We start from the raw sequence: 17,534 nt of genomic DNA on the forward strand, positions 1-17,534 counted from the left end.
GGTCCTTCCCATGTGGTGGAAGTTACACTGATGCTGATGTAACAACATCTCTCCCCCAATCAGACCAGCAGCACACACCGTGTGTCACACACACACACACACACACACCGGAGAGAGGAGAGAAACGATGTCGATGGCGACTAATAAACGAATGACGACGGAGTCCCTCTGAAAAAAAAAAAAAAACTAAACGCATTACGACAACATCCACAATCCGCCACATTTCTCTCCTCCGTCCTCTCCACGATGGAGGACCAGGAGCAGCTGTTCCAGTTCCTGAAGAAGCTGAAGGAGGTGTTCGACGTGTGCGACGAGGATGCCGACGGCTACATTCGGGTGGAACACTTCGTGGACCTCGGGCTCCAGTTCGGCCAGGGGGATGAGGTGAGTGTGAGGCAAGGCAGGCGGTGATGATGATGATGAGGGGAGGGCGGTTCATGTTGGCTTGCTTTTTCAATTCCACCGTACGGTGTGGTGCTCTCGGTCGGCGCACATTATCGGTCGACGGAATGAATGCACATTCATTGATTAGGTCGTGTGGTAAACTGGTAACAGCCTTGTTTTTAAATTGGTACAAATTAGTCTGTATCACAGCGTTTGGTTGTTTAAGCTGCTGGTGGTGGACGGGGGGAACAGGTTGTTGATCCTGAACCGGTGAATTTAGTTGTCAACTAGCTGTATCTCAGATGTTCTGCTACTTGTTTGGTTTTTGTTTTGCAGGAGCACACACCATAACATAAGCCCAGTCCACATAACTGCATTTAAAAGGCTTTGTAGGCCTACCTGAGAGACTGTGTCACTGACATACCCTATAGCTACTGTACCCCAAATAGGCTATTTGAGGCAGATACATAATAATGGCTACCTTTGGCTTTATCGGGGGGCCTGTTTTTTTTTTACTGAACAAATTATCATGACATTGTCTTGGTGTAATGGTGACGGTGATGATGGTCAGTCAGTGATTGCTTTGCTATTTGAACCTGCATCAACAGCTTTATAGATGAACGTCAGAAACTATATGAGTCAAATATGGCTTTTGCTTGCCTTGGCGTGTAGCTTTCTTTTTAATGCATTGCAATTAGTTGGTAGGCTAATAGGTATACAGGCTTCCCGGCCTACAGACAATACTGTATGTACTACTTACTATGTGTCATTATGTGAGTATGTTTTGCATTCAATTAAATTCAATTTAGCTATTGCATTTTGATGTTGTAATGTAGCCTACATCCCACATGGTTAGAAGACGTATGGATTGGAGTCCTGGCTAGGTTTATACAAATCACACCAGTGTGAAGTGAGGGGCGCTCTAATCATCGTACATCATCAAGAATGCTGGTCCCTTATTGGCCAAGGGTTCCCGCCGACATACCCAGGCCAGACGATTTGCGCTTCAGACACATACATTAAATTAAATTCTCCATTTATTGTCAATGTCATTTTTAACAAACATTAAACACTATAGCTGTTCATACTGGAGGGGCTAGCGACCCCAAGAAACGCCTCAAAACACGTGCACGCACACACACACACACACACGCGTAGCTTAATGCCCAATAAAATAGCAGTAAGTTATAGAAATCAATAGAACTGTACCCTGGTAGTATAGTATATCGTGACAATGACGGATAATAATTGGATGTTCCGTTAACCTGACAAGCATTGAAGTGTGAGGTATTTGACTAGACTGGTGTTGTGAAGTGAAGACATGGAACCAGGATGTTGAAGGACCTGTCATTCCCAGACATAACATAGCATGGTTCACTGCACCCCCCCCTCCCCGCCAAACACTCCTGAGAGAAACAGATGTTATCACACAGCCTTTTATCACAAGATCTTGGGTGGTATCCAATCGGCATGCAGATGAGCTCTAATTAACACATATATATAAAGGCCTGTGGCCCATTCTAAAAATGTCTTTCTAATCTAAATCACAAAGTTTTCTGAAAAACGTATGTTGGTAGTCAAAGATTTGCTGAATTTTGAGAGCACATTTTCAAGATAAAAAGATGTAATTGGGAGAACAATTCGTAAACACAACAGTAATATTTGTGACTGTAGACTGTTGCGATAGAAAAAAGTTAGCCAATGGAATATAACCACCCAAAGGAAGTACTGTACTATCTGTACAGAGTAGACCTCGCAGTCCTGGCCCCGGCAGAAAATGTCCCGTTCATTTTTCCCATAGACGTTTCAGAAAGTATTTATTTAAGGACCTGTAAGCCTCAGACAAATTGCCAACTCGGATGGTGACAAATGACAACTCATGACAAAAAAAGGGCAGGGTACACACACTTTTTTAAATAGTTTTTCTAATAATTATTTGTTCGGCCCAATTTTTGTTGTTTATTGTCATGATATGTCAGGTCTTACAGGTCTTTAAATGAATACTTTGTGAAACATCTATGGGAAAAATGAACGTGAAATTATCTTCCGGGCCACTTGTCGTCATGGAAGGGGACTGCGACGCTCTATTGACCTACTGCACATGTAAACAGAGCTGCTACCTTTTTAATCGCATTTTGAATCGGAGGCTTTTTTGTACACTATTTACGTACATTGAGGGAAATGCTGCTATTCGTCCCAAAGTCACTGCAAAAGATTGCTGCTAGCAAAAAGCTAATTTATACCCATATACAGTAACATATGTAACATAGCGTTGTTTACAAAATGCTGTACTCCCTCCAGCTGTATATACTTTTCCCATTTTCAACAGTTTTTATTACATTTTGACACTTGCTTTGGGCAATGTAAACACACGTTTCCTCATGCCAATACGGCTCCTTTGAATTTAATTGAATAATGGTCTTGAAGGATGCAATCCAGACTTTTAAGTTTAAACCCATTTTGGGGCGGGAACCCCTTTTGGTGTTTTAAGCATTGTGTTATACTTTAGCTATTGAAAAATAGCAGATTTTACAAGCTTGATTACATATATTTTTGGGGGTTCTTGACATGAAAATGTTTGAAAACCATGCACTGATATAGAAACACTTCAGAAAACTGTCAGGATTTAGAAGACATTTGTAGAATCGTCCTCGGGTCTAAATGGGTTAACATACAGTATGGTATTTGTTCGTTAATCCACTTTACACAAGTATATAGTAAACCGGAAAACATTTCACTCTGGTTCCCAGACAGTATACCAGGGTTGTCCCTTCATAGTCTAGTAATCGGTCGGTTTGAACTTTGTCCATCAATACTTTGTTAGTTGATTAGTAGTAGCAATTGTGAAATCAACATTAGAATTGTCGAGTTATCAACCTCACAACCCTGAAAAGGCTAGTCTCTGTATGATTGTATGCATGCATCAAACACAATTTTACCCTTTTGTTTGTATTAAATCAATATGAATCAACTAATTCCTATATGACTGAGTGTAAGAATGTCTTTAACCCATTCTGTACGCGAACCCCTTTTGGTGTTTAAGCATTATGTTATACTTTAGCTATTGAAAAATAGCAGATCTACAAGCTCATAGTGTGGCACAGAGTGCCGCCCTATGAACTTGTAGATCTGCTATTTTTGAAAAATCGTGAAAATGTGCCTTTTTTGAGAACCACTGATACAGAAACATACGGTTTTTCAGAAAACTCTCAGGATTTAGATTTTTAGATTTTATTTCGACGTCAGGCCTAAATGGGTTAAACAGGGACAGCCCTACAGAGTACATGAATGAATGAATGAATGAATGAAGACCGTAAACGAGAGTCGTGCTCGTGCAGACACAATATAAACAGATCGTTATACTCAGGACGGTGTTGCGTTACTTGCAGTGTATCTACAGTATGACAGTCGGTGACGGTTCCGTGTGAGTGACATTGAGTCATGGTGCCGCTGAAGGGATGGATGTCTGGAACATGGCAGCATAACGGCGGCATAACTCTGGCAGCGAGACAGATGACATCCTCTCTGACTGTGGAGGAGGGGGGGGCGAGGAGGCTCCTCCCCCGCCCACCGCACAGAGCCGGCGTCCTCACTAAAGTGTGTGTCCTCTGTGCTAATGAAAGCTCTCCTTGGAAAATGCAGTTCTTCTCGGTTCTTATAGTGTGTGCTTTGTGGGGGATAAAAGAGCAAGGAGGACGAAGAAGAGGGCCAGTGAGGACACAAACAAGCTGTGCTGTGGGGGGGCGAAGAAGCCTCTTGTTTGACTTTTTTACCACTGCTTTCTCTCTCCCGTACTTGTTGTTATATTGTTATTATTATTACGGGCAGTCAACACACAGGCAGCAGATTCATGCTGCTCTTATGGCCGGCTCGCCCCGCGTTTGCCGGGGTTATTTATACGCTGACAACGCAATGCATCGGTCAGCGTGTTATGGTGGCGGTATACACACACAGCACTGGCCAGGTTATGGTGTGTGTGTGTGTGTGTGAGAGAGAAAAAGGCCTATACCCCTCACTTCCCCTCTCTCTCCCCCTCTCTTTCTCTGTCTACATCCCTCCCCCTTTCCAGTCCAGACAGACAACTTGAACATTGCAGAATAGATGACGATGAGAATGATAATAATCATCATCATCATCATCATCATCTTTTAGTATCTGCTACTGGACAAATAACAGACACTATAGATCCAGTCAAAGATGCCTGAATTCCCACAAAGCACAGGTGTAGCTGTGGTTTAATACTAGCAGGGAACCTGCAGGCAGATGACTCATACTACTCACTGGTGTGAAACCTTTCACTTCACACTATACTGTACTGCTTTGACGAAAGCTGTACAGTCACAGGTACAGTAGAGTGTCCCGAATCTTCAGGGTAGTAGCCGGGGACACTCAAAGGACCACTTTTCAACCTATCCTCATATAATAGGTCCACACTAATAATCATGATAAAATGGCAAAACAAATTCTACTCAGTCTGTGTCTCATATAGGAGGGCTGTGGGCATTTTAGAAACCGTCCTCCAAGTGACATCATCATTAGGCAGATTATTTTTTTGAACAAGATTTATTTTACAAAAATGTTTAGATTTTCATTATCGTGAGAACGATGGCTTCCATTTTCAGGACTAGAAAGCCTGCAGTTTCTATTAGCTTGTAACATGGCATTGGTCCGACCCGTAATAAAAGCAACTTATTTCTCCCAATGGCCCTATACCGACTCAGTCCCCATTAAACACCTGAAGCCTGGTTTGGTTCACAAGGCCTTTGGTGTTCATAAGAGGACACATTTAACAACACTGCTCCTCACATTTTGGTGTTTAACCCATTTTAGCGGGAACCCCTTTTGGTGTTTCTATAGCATTATGTTATATACTTGAAAAATAGCAGATCTACAAGCTCATAGCGTGGCACTCGGTGCTTGTAAGTCTGCTATTTTTTTAAAAATCGTGAAAAAACCTCCCTGGGGAAGACGCTCGAGAGGCATCCTAACCAGATGCCCCGAACCACCTCAGCTGGCTCCTTTCCAGGCGAAGAAGCAGCGGCTCTACTCCGAGTCTCCCTCGTGCGACTGAACTTCTCACCCTATCTAAATGGTAAATGGTGCATTTATATAGCGCCTTTATCCAAGGCGCTTTACATAGATTGTGCATTACATTCACCCATTCATACACCGATGGCAGCGGAAACCATGCAAGGCACCAACTAGCACATCGGGAGCAATTAGGGGTTCAGTGTCTTGCTCAAGGACACTTCGACAGTAACTCTGGGGGAGCCCGGGTTTGAACTGGCAACCTTGCGGTTCCCATCCAGGCAATCTACCCCTGAGCCACCGCCGCCCCCATTAAACATCTGAAGCCTGGTTTGGTTCACAAGGCCTTTGGTGTTCATAAGAGGACACATCTCTCTAAGGGAGATGCCAGCCACCCGTCGGAGAAAACACATTTCGGCCGCTTGTATTCGCGACCTTATTCTTTCGGTCATGACCCACACTTCACGACCATATATAGGTGAGAGTAGGAACGAAGATTGCTCGGTATAGGCAGAGAGCTTTGCCTTCTGGCTCAGCTCTCTTTTCGTCACAACTTTCCGTGCGGTACAGCGACTGCAATACCGCCCCGGTCGGTCCGATTCTCCGGCTGATCTCCTTCTCCGTCCTCCACCTCCCTCGTGAACAAGACCAAGAACAAGACAAGATACTTAAACTCCTTCACCTGGGGTAATGCCTCATTCCCTACCTGGCCCACTTCAATTACTTTTCAGTCTATATTAGTAGCTTAGTATTAAAAGGTTATTGTATTTTTGTCCAATGTCCAATGTATTTGTATTTAAGTTCGTAAAGGTACAACTAAATGCTTTTGAAATTAACAAAAAAAAAATCTGCATTCCAAATAAAGAAAATAGCAAAAGATAATTCAGAAATGTAGTCTGCCCTCTCTCTATCTTCAAAGTGTCCCGTCCCCTGGCGCTAAAAATATCAGCAAGCTGCGCAAAGCGGAAGGCGCTTCTTCCTTCGGTCCACAACATCCCCCAACCCCAACCCACTGCACCTCTCTGCCTCCATCCCTCCCTCTGTTCTCCTGCTCTCTCTATATCTCTCTGCCTTCCTGTTACTCTCTCTCTCTCTCTGTGGAAGTGTGGCTCTCATCTGTCTTTCTGCCTGCCTTTCTATTTATCTGTCTGTCTGTCTGTCTGTCTCGCTCTCGCTCTCTCTCTCTCTGTATCTATTTGCTGTCTGTTCTTACCTTGCATTCTCTGTCGCCTTAGTGATGGTAGCTTCGCTTCGCAGGGAGTTGCACCTGTATACTAAACAACCAATCACGGTCATTTGGCGATGATGTACCGTATCTGACTGTGGCTGGCTCATTTGGAAGGAACGCCCTTATTGTAAGCGACTTTGGGCTTGTTGTTTTCCTGCAAAGTCTTTTGTAAATTTAGGGGCTCGCGGCTGGTTGTGTTTTCGTTAGGGCTCGTTTCTAATCCAAAGAGTAGTTGTTTATCTGGGCTTGCTTCGGTTTAACGGTAACCACTTTGGCCCTATATGGTACATCGCCACTTGGAAATAGCCGATCTACACATGCTCACATTGGGTCTGCGATAGAGACCTGCCGGGTGAGCTTTTTTGTCACCCGAATCCACATGTGCGTATTTATAATCCGCCCGTTATCAGTCAGACCACATTAATTATTCCAATCCGCAACCACCCGCGGATTGCGGGTCGTTCCGAATTTGCGAGATTCTGCCGGGATTGTGTGCGTCCAAATCCGCCACCTGCTGGTCTCTACTAGTCACTCTGCGATTTTAGTTGTAAATGTGTAGATCTGCCATGTTCAGAAAATCTGGAAATGCATGAATGTCCTGGAATGTTTTTTTTCCATGTCCACTAGCCTCCAGTCAGTCCAGATCCATGCCCACTAGCCTCCAGTCAGATCAGATCCATGTCCACTAGCCTCCAGTCAGATCAGATCCATGTCCACTAGCCTCCAGTCAGATCAGATCCATGTCCACTAGCCTCCAGTCAGCCAGATCCATGTCCACTAGCCTCCAGTCAGATCAGATCCATGTCCACTAGCCTCCAGTCAGCCAGATCCATGTCCACTAGCCTCCAGTCAGCCAGATCCATGTCCACTAGCCTCCAGTCAGCCAGATCCATGTCCACTAGCCTCCAGTCAGTCAGATCCATGTCCACTAGCCTCCAGTCATTCAGATCCATGTCCACTAGCCTCCAGTCAGATCAGATCCATGTCCACTAGCCTCCAGTCAGATCAGATCCATGTCCACTAGCCTCCAGTCAGCCAGATCCATGTCCACTAGCCTCCAGTCAGCCAGATCCATGTCCACTAGCCTCCAGTCAGCCAGATCCATGTCCACTAGCCTCCAGTCAGTCAGATCCATGTCCACTAGCCTCCAGTCATTCAGATCCATGTCCACTAGCCTCCAGTCAGATCAGATCCATGTCCACTAGCCTCCAGTCAGTCAGATCCAGTTAAACACCCTAGTGGAGTGTGTCCATGCTTGTGGACGCTGCAGCGCAGGTTCAGGCAGCATTCAATGCACAGCTATTGTTCTCAGCCATTGTTCTGTTTCCTCATTGGCCTGATTCTCTAAAGCCCTGGGGTCAGCCAATCACGCTGACCCAGCAAAGAAATAAAAACAATACAAATAAATAAATGAGTGAGTGAGTGAGAGAGAGAGCTATGTGGTGAGCTTGTAGATCTGTGATTTCCGGTTAGTAGTAGTTATTTTATTAGTATTTGAAGTGATCAAACCAGCAATAGACTGCATAGAACCCCATATAATGGTTTCACGCAAGCAAAAGTCAAAGCCACGATCAGCAATTTCTTCAACTGGTACAGCAGCAGCAGGTGTTACTTATGTAATTATGCTAATTGTGTAGGAAACATAACGCTTCAGTTATCAACAAAAAAATGTTTCAGTCATGCGATTTTGTTTCTGCTTTAATGCCTGGCATTATTGAATTGTAAAAGGAATTAGTTATTCTACTGTAGTTACACCACAGAAAGTAGTGGAGTTACAGTAGTGTGTGTGTGTGTGTGTGTGTGTGTGTGTGTGTGTGTGTGTGTGTGTGTGTGTGTGCGTGTGCGTGTGCGCACGTGCGTGTCACTAGTTAGAAATGATACAAAGAACAACACACGCTGTGAGAACTAAGGCGGTCGTTCCCAAACTTTTTCATGTCAAGGACCCCCACATTCACACTAACTAGCCTCCCGGACCCCCATTTGAAGAGATATGCCATCATGGCAGGGACCCCCACAAGAGAGGATCGTTACGGCTCTATCAGTAAAAGGACCACCCAGTTTGACATGCATTAGTCTACAGAGCCCCATGTAATGGCATTTCTATCTCCGAGACCCCCAATTTATATTGTAAAAATCAATGTTAATTTAACTCTGAGTGTGTAGAAAAATAAAGGGAAGCTCCGCACATTCACATCCGCGCACAATCAATGTATTTATTTATAGCAAGCTTTCGGTCTATACTGACCTTCTTCAGGCAACTCTGAGTGTGTGTACAAAATGGAACCTTCCATTTGTACACGCTCTGAGTTACAGACCCATAAGGGTCTCCATTTGGTTTCAAACTATCTTTTAGCTGCGGGTTATACCCCCTGGAACTCCCCTCAAGGGACCCCTAAGGGGGTCCCCGGACCCCACTTTGGGTAACCAGTGAACTAAAAGGATGCTCATAGATGAGTCATCAGCATCCATCCTGTTTCTCAGCAAATGAAGGAGTAAAGGTGCAGCGCTGGCCAGGATTCCCAGGATTAATCACCCCCCCCCCCCTTCCCGATATCCCCTGGTGCATTCTGCTTCAGTCTGTGTTGTTTTTCGCAGCAAATTTTAGTTTTAGTCATTAGTCTCTTCAATAGTTTTCATTTAGTTTTAGTCACATTTTAGTCACCTGGAATGTTTTAGTGTTAGTCTAGTTTTTTTAGACTAAAATGTATCCTGGCGGGCCTCGATGCCGTCGTAATGACTGATTTTTCACTTGCTGAAAATAGCAGATCTACAAGCACACAACGCGTCGCTGATGCGACACGTTGTGAGCTTGTAGATCTGCTATTTTCAGCATGCAACCAAGTGTAAAGTGACTCCTACTGGATCTCTTGTCCACTATAGTCCCTTCCTAACGTTTGAGTCTGTTTTTTTTTAATCTGTTGACATTTCCCTGGCATGGTGCAGGGAGGGAGACTGATCTCACTGAAGGTAAACCTAAACGACAATGAGTGCAAAATACTAGTGCTGCACAATGAATCGAAAAAAGGATCTAGTCTGGATTCTAGACACCTAGAGATCTCAATTTGATCGTGCAGCACTATACAATTCAATTCAATTCAAAGGGCTTTATTGGCATGAGAAAACATACGTTTACATTGCCAAATCAGAAAGAACAATACAACAACACAGCAATACAATCAAAACAAAAATGATGTACATTTGAAGGTCAAGAATCTTCAATAGATCAAATTATATGTACCAAGATCACTCGATGCAGTATATAGTGCAGGAATATACACAATGATTAGTCTTTAGGGTGGTTGTGTTCCATTTGATATCCTTCTCCTATCACAGCAACTCACAAATCTTGCTGCTGTGTTTTGCACATTGTTGTACTTCGCCCAGCAGATATGGGAGTTTTTTGTCATTGGTCATGTTTTCAAAATCTCCGTGTGTGGTCGTAATCTGTGGGAAGTATGTGTGTCTCTGATGTCTTGGTACAATGGACAGATGGTTAGGAAGTGTAGCTCGGTTTCCACTTCATTTTGTGTGCAGTGGGTGCATAGTCTGTCTTCTCTCGGGATACAGGTCTGCCTATGCTATGACGGTCTTTCTCGATAGCGAGACTGTGCTCACTGAGGGTGGCTGTCTCACTTAAATTTGAGTTACTCTTATGTTTTTGCCACAATTAGAGAGACGTTAATAGAGGTTTTTTTTTGTGGCTTTCGCCTTTATTTTATATTTTTTATTATAGAGGGACAGACAGTAGGGCGGCTGACAGGACATGGGGGGGAGAGAGCTGGGGGAGTGACATGCAGTAAAGGCCGTCGGGATCGGGAGTCGAACCCGCGGCACACACTGCCAGACTCGGACTACTACCGGCCGAGGTGCCTCATGGACCGCTGAGCCACGGCCACCAGGCCGACTTTAAGAGAGGTTTAATAAGTCAAGCTTTGACAGGTGTCACACTTTGACTTTGTCGCATGCGGTGTCGCACAAAAACAGCTCACAATTCTCACACTATAGCTCACAATGCATCACTCACAACAATGCATCACTACAATGCATCGCATTTGTGAGTGTCGCATTGTGACCTTGTAGAACGTAGATATTCTATTGTCAATTATTTTTGCTATTGCTTTCTAAAGAGAGAAAGACGAAATAATCGATTTGTTGGATTTGCTGAACATTGCACTCCTATCATCACGTTCTGGACGGGAACCCCGTTTGGTGTTTTAACTATAAGCATTATGTTATACTTTAGCTATTGAAAAATAGCAGATCTACAAGCTCATAGCCCGCCACTCGGTGGCGCGCTATGAGCTTGTAGATTTATTTATTGTGAAAATGCGGCATAAATCTTTGAATATATATTCTTTCAGAATACTTTTATTTATTTCGATGTCAGGCCTACTGTAAATGGCTTTTAATCATGTCATAATCATAGTAATCCTGCACGGCATTCCCCTGTCCTCCTGGTAACGGTGGTTTCTTCCAGTTTGGCAGTGGCTGCATATTCTATACCACAGTCAGTGGTTCCACAACCGGGCGTCTGTAAGAATGAATGGCATTCACATGATCATTGTGACTGAGCTGAAGTGCATTGAAGAAGTACATACCGGTACATAACATCTTGCTTCAACGTGCTATTAACCCATTTTGACCTGGGAACGATTCTGCAAATGTCTTTCTAAATCCTGACTGTTACCTTGAAAAAGCTATGTTTTTCTATGTCAGTCGTTCTCAAACACTTTCATGACACTTTTCACGATTCTTCAAAAATAGCAGATCTACAAGCTCATAGCGCGCCACCCGGTGGCGCGCTATGAGCTTGTAGATCTGCTTTTTTTTCAATAGCTAAAGCACGACATGATGCTAACACCAAAATGGGTTAAAGCAATGTTGAGCTTTGGTACAACCTTTTGTCCATAATCTTTATCCGTTACTTCTGTACTCCATGAGCGAGAACCAGGCAGGACGTACAGTAGCAATTCTGTCTCTCTTTCAGGCAATGGGGCTCTATATGCACTGCAGCCAACACTTCCGCGTTCAGTTTGGGCCACCGGAACGCTTCCGGTCGGCAGCCACTCATTCACTGTGAATGAACGTGCGGTCGGGATTTTGTAGGAATAAAGTTCAGTACTTATTTCATTTGATAATGTTTGATGGCATAGTTTTTCATAGTTTGTCTTATTTGTGTTGCGACGTTGACATGACGACACGAGTTAGAAACGTCTTAAAATCTCCTGTTTAAAAACGAGAGTTCTTCATGGATTATTTTTTGTCGCCATGTCACACACACACATCTGTGTGTCGTTTGTGCAGTTTATTCACAATCCATTAAATCCTCGCTGGTATTTGAAAATAAGTCTCATTAAGACATAAGTATTTAATAGCCTAAAGACAAAATTAGTTAGTGGAGTTTAATTGCCCCGGCCGGTTTGCCTGTAGTAGGCGTTTGATATCTAAATGGGTGAGCGGGAGTTAAGCTACTGTATGTTGACGTCTCCATTTAAGCCTTTCTGTTGAGCTGGCACTGAGCCGGGAGATGCTGACTGTGTGTGTGCGTGTGCGTGTGCGTGCGTGTGCGTGCGTGTGCGTGTGTGTGTGTGTGTGTGTGCGTGCGTGTGTGTGTGACTGTGTGCGTGCGTGTGTGCGATAACATTCATTAGACAGAATGTGCATATACAGATGCCGCTGCATATGAAGTAGTTATTAGTATAAGCTGTGCTTTGGACAGACATCTCGTTTGGATCCAGAGTAAGCCGGTTTCACCATAAAAACGCTTCTATTTCCTATACTGTAGCCCTTCCTCTTCTTCCTGCTGTCTCTCTCTCGGCCATACACGGTATATTTGACAGGTTTGCTCTTATTATACGGACACATTTGCATAACGTCAGGCTAACATCTTGTCAGTCTTTTCTTTTCTTTCGCTTGGCTTCGTGCACTCACTGCACTGCATGCATGCCCTTGGGGCACCGTCGCATTTAATGCGAGATGATGATGAAGGTCGCATTCTCATTCCGAGATGTCACACAGAGCAATATTTTTTTTTGCTTGCTCTTTAAATCAAACAAGTTTGTATCGCAATAAGCCTTCAGTCCCGGGCTGGCTCCCGACCATAAGCGAGTTATGGTAATCAAGTCACATAAATCATGATAGCATCCACATCACTCTCTCTCAGTAACCGTAAAATGAGTCTATACAGCTCTTGAATGTTATCAGTCTTTATGTAAATAATGTCTTTCCCACTTAACCCATTTTGCGCGGGAACCCCTTTTGGTGTTTTTAGCATTATGCTATACTTTAGCTATTGAAAAAATAGCAGATCTATACAAGCTCGGTCTGCTATTTTTGAAAAACCGTGAAAATGTGCCTCACAGAGTTTCAGTTTTTAACTCAAATCTTTGCTTCCGGAGAGGGTCCCTGGAACAACATATTTTCAGATGCGGCATATTATATCATTTTTGGGGTCCTTGACATGAAATATTGAGAACCACTAATACAGAAACATGAGGTTTTTCAGATTTTTTCTTAAATTTCGACGTCGGGCCTAAACGGGTTAAGCACTATTATGCTTCATCATACTGCAAGTAGCCCAAAAATGCTAACTGTAGTGTACAAGATCACAGAGCTTTGTGACCCGCAGATAATATAGCTATATAAGCTATTTTCTTCAAAATCTTTGATGATTTAGAAAAGGCTCACTTTGACAGGCCCCGGAATATAGTGGTGGGTGTTGCCTGCAACCTCGCGATAGATATATACAGTATACGTACAGTATCACAATACAGAGGCCCACGATACGATATATACATGTATGATTATTATTCATTGATTCCAAATAATGACCTTTAACTACAAGAGCTCTTCTTTATTATTCTGTATAGTATTGCACAAATACAATAAATCACTTTCAGGCCCACAGAGATCTTTAAATTAAAATAACCCCCCCCCCCTCTCCATGGGGTATATATATATATATATATATATATATATATATATATATATATATATTGTATTCATTGTATATGCCAGGGTCAATGTGGTTAAGCTGTGTCATGTTTCCATGCTTGTGGATGTGATGTTATTCTAAGTGTCAGGAGTGCCTGGTCGACAACAGTGTGTCCAGTCCGCTTGGAGGGAGAGAGAGGGAGAGACAGAGAGAGAGAGAGAGAGAGAGAGAGAGAGAGAGTGAGAGGCAGCGTCCTGGCACTGACGCTGCCCTGGGGGGGAGAGAGAGAGAGAGAGAGAGAGAGAGGCCTGTTGCCAACGTCAGTACTTCTGGACAGTTTGACTTAACCCATTCTGACCTGAGATCAGATTCATAAGAGGTTTCCACTGGACACACACTAGGTCTGATTAACCCATTCTGACCTGAGATCAGATTCTAAAAAATGTCAGTCGTTCTTCGATTTTTCAAAAATAGCAGACCTACGAGCTCGTAGTATCGCGTATTTTTCAATAGCTAAAGCATAACATGATGCTAACCCCAAAATGGGTGCCCGGTCAGAATGGGTTAAAGATGGAGTGCTGTGATTTTTTTTCCCCCCACCCTAAAACACGATCATCAGCTCTTATTGTTATATAAAGGAGGAAGAATAAATTAAATAAAAAGTGTACAGTATTTGGGTGGGAACCCCCTTTTGGTGTTATAGCATTATGTTACGCTTTAGCTATTGAAAAAATAGCAGATCTACAAGCTCATAGCGCGGCACTATACGAGCTTGTATAGGTCTGCTATTTTTAGAAAAATCGAACTGACTGACATGGCAAACATAACTTTTTCAGAAAACTGTTATTTAGAAGACATTTTTAGAATCTGATCTCAGGTCAAAATGGGTTTTAAAATTATTATTTTTTGTGGGGACCCCCACCAGTTCGTTAAGTTTACCTGGTGGGTGCATGCGGTGATCCACCTGAACTGAAGCCGCACCCACAGCTGTAGTTGTATGATAAAGGGGGAGGGGTTAGGCGAGGGGCTGATAGTGTGATGTCACTATACTGTTTTTTTTGTTTGTTTAACTGTCAAGGGTTTCAGCCTCCAGGAAGAAACCCTAAATACAAAGGGAATACACCATTGCACATACAAACAACTCCAGGGTGTCTAATGAAGTACTGTCACCTCATAGACACATGAAAAACTGGGTTCCCACCCAAAATGTTTTAGAAACATTACGTAGCAGACCTACAAGCTCACAATGAGTCGTGTCCACGCATCCATGTGAGCTTGTAGGTCCGCTGTTTTAGGCACGCAACACCACCATGCTGCGGAAATATAAATGAGGCTCTATAGCCCCGACAGAGCAGCAGGATAGAGAGAGAGAGAGATAGAGAGAGAGCACTGCATCAACAGTGACAAGTTGTGAAACAGTGAAAAATACCTTGTTTTAAACGCAAGCAGTAGCTGTTGTTGTTCGTGTTCGTGTGTGCGTGCGTGCGTGCGTGCACGAGCAGTTAACCCATTTAGGCCTGACGTCGAAATTTTCAAAATGTCTTGACAGTTTTCTGAAAAAACGTATGTTTCTGTATCAGTGGTTCTCAAAAAAGGCACATTTTCACGATTTTTCAAAAATAGCAGACCTAACAAGCTCATAGCGCGGCACTCGGGCTCATGTTGTAAATACGTTGGTTTCATTTTGATCTCTGCCTAGGCTGGACGTCGTCACTGTGTAAAAGGGTGAATAAAGAAAACCACTTCTCTGCTACGAGGACTCTGCTTTCCAGTGTGTCCCCCCCCCGTCCCCCCCCTGTTGTTGGCTATTTTTCACCAGTGTAGCAAACACTACTTATACCTTCACTTCAAGGACAGATAGTGTGTGTCTGTCTGGTTCCAAAATGGACCCAAGAGTCTACTTATTGGAATGGATGGTTGTGTTCGTTTCGTTGGGACAGTGTCAGCGTGTTACTGTAGCAGCATACACACATAGAACCCTCCCTCAGCGTGTATACAGTGCATGTTTAAGCAGCATATATATATATAGCTTTGAGGATCTCTGATGTCTCATTCTCGTTATCTTATCTGACTCTCCCTTCATCCTCATCCCCATCTCTCGCTCTCTCAACGCTCTCTCTCTCTCTCTCTCTGTGTGTGTGTGTGTGTGTGTGCGTGCGTGCGTGCGTGTGCGTGTGCGTGTGTGTGTGTGTGTGTGTGCGTGCGTGCGTGCGGCTCGGTGGTTGATGGGGGAGCACAGTGGATGCCCAACATGCACTAGTTATTTAGAAGGACATCCAACACATGTCTGTGCATGTGCTTCATAAACCTCTCCCTCTCTCTCTCTCTCTCTCTCTCAATTCAATTAAATTCAAAGTAGCTTTTTCTCTCTCTCTCTCTCTCTCTCTCTGTGTCTCAATTCTTCAAGCATCTCTCAGTTCCTCACGGATTATATATTGGCATTCATAGACTGCCAGACTCAACATTGTGTTTAAAAAAAAAGCAATAGCTATGATTTTGTTGCTGCTGCTGTAGCAAGGATATACTTGCTATAGGTGTAACCTTCTGTGATATCAAGTTGCAGAATAGCAGGTGTGCTGACGATTGGAATCACTTGGTTTCAGCGTACTGCAGGCTGCCAGTGTGCAGGGCCCAGTGTGCAGGGTGCAGTGTGCAGGGCCCAGTGTGCAGGGTGCAGTGTGCAGGGCCCAGTGTGCAGGGTGCAGTGTGCAGGGCCCAGTGTGCAGGGTGCAGTGTGCAGGGCCCAGTGTGCAGGGTGCAGTGTGCAGGGCCCAGTGTGCAGGGTGCAGTGTGCAGGGCCCAGTGTGCAGGGTGCAGTGTGCAGGGCCCAGTGTGCAGGGTGCAGTGTGCAGGGCCCAGTGTGCAGGGTGCAGGGTGCAGTGTGCAGGGCCCAGTGTGCAGGGTGCAGTGTGCAGGGCCCAGTGTGCAGGGTGCAGTGTGCAGGGTGCAGTGTGCAGGGCCCAGTGTGCAGGGTGCAGTGTGCAGGGCCCAGTGTGCAGGGCCCAGTGTGCAGGGTGCAGTGTGCAGGGCCCAGTGTGCAGGGCGCAGTGTGCAGGGCCCAGTGTGCAGGGTGCAGTGTGCAGGGTGCAGTGTGCAGGGCCCAGTGTGCAGGGCGCAGTGTGCAGGGCCCAGTGTGCAGGGTGCAGTGTGCAGGGTGCAGTATGCAGGGCCCAGTGTGCAGGGTGCAGTGTGCAGGGCCCAGTGTGCAGGGTGCAGTGTGCAGGGTGCAGTGTGCAGGGCCCAGTGTGCAGGGTGCAGTGTGCAGGGTGCAGTGTGCAGGGCCCAGTGTGCAGGGTGCAGGGTGCAGTGTGCAGGGTGCAGGGTGCAGTGTGCAGGGTGCAGTGTGCAGGGCCCAGTGTGCAGGGTGCAGGGTGCAGTGTGCAGGGTGCAGTGTGCAGGGCCCAGTGTGCAAGGTGCAGTGTGCAGGGCGCAGTGTGCAGGGCCCAGTGTGCAGGGCCCAGTGTGCAGGGCCCAGTGTGCAGGGCCCAGTGTGCAGTGCCCAGTGTGCAGTGTGCAGGGCCCAGGGTGCAGGACCCAGTGTGCAGGGCCCAGGGTGCAGGGCCCAGTGTGCAGTGTGCAGGGCCCAGGGTGCAGGACCCAGTGTGCAGGGCCCAGTGTGCAGTGTGCAGGGCCCAGGGTGCAGGGCCCAGTGTGCAGGGCCCAGGGTGCAGGGCCCAGTGTGCAGGGCCCAGGGTGCAGGGCCCAGTGTGCAGGGCCCAGGGTGCAGGGCCCAGGGTGCAGGGCCCAGTGGGGGCCGTGGTGGTGGTGCTAAACACATGGACTGGCTCGGTATAAAGACGTGATCACATTGGCCATAAATCCACGCAGGCAGCGCCATAAAGCAGGATGGCGTTAACCCATTTAGACCTGAGCTCGATTCTATACAAAGGTCTTCTAAATCCTGACAGTTTTCTGGAGTGGTCAGTATGGTTCTCATACTATTTCATGTCAAGGACCCCC

General features: G+C 45.3%; 1 protein-coding gene across 1 annotated transcript in view; it reads left to right on the forward strand.

Moving 5' to 3' along the window:
• Positions 1-246: 246 nt before the first annotated feature.
• Positions 247-17,534, forward strand: part of rab11fip4a (RAB11 family interacting protein 4 (class II) a) — a gene marked incomplete at both ends in the record, with an annotated part of 65,860 nt that continues 48,572 nt past the window's right edge. Inside the window, one exon of the mRNA XM_080775173.1 lies at positions 247-384. Within this exon, the coding sequence (XP_080631299.1) occupies positions 247-384 (138 nt within the window). The remainder of the gene's footprint in view (positions 385-17,534) is intronic.

Source organism: Protomyctophum bolini, assembly GCF_963924005.1.
Source record: "Protomyctophum bolini genome assembly, chromosome: 11".
Taxonomy (NCBI): domain Eukaryota; kingdom Metazoa; phylum Chordata; class Actinopteri; order Myctophiformes; family Myctophidae; genus Protomyctophum; species Protomyctophum bolini.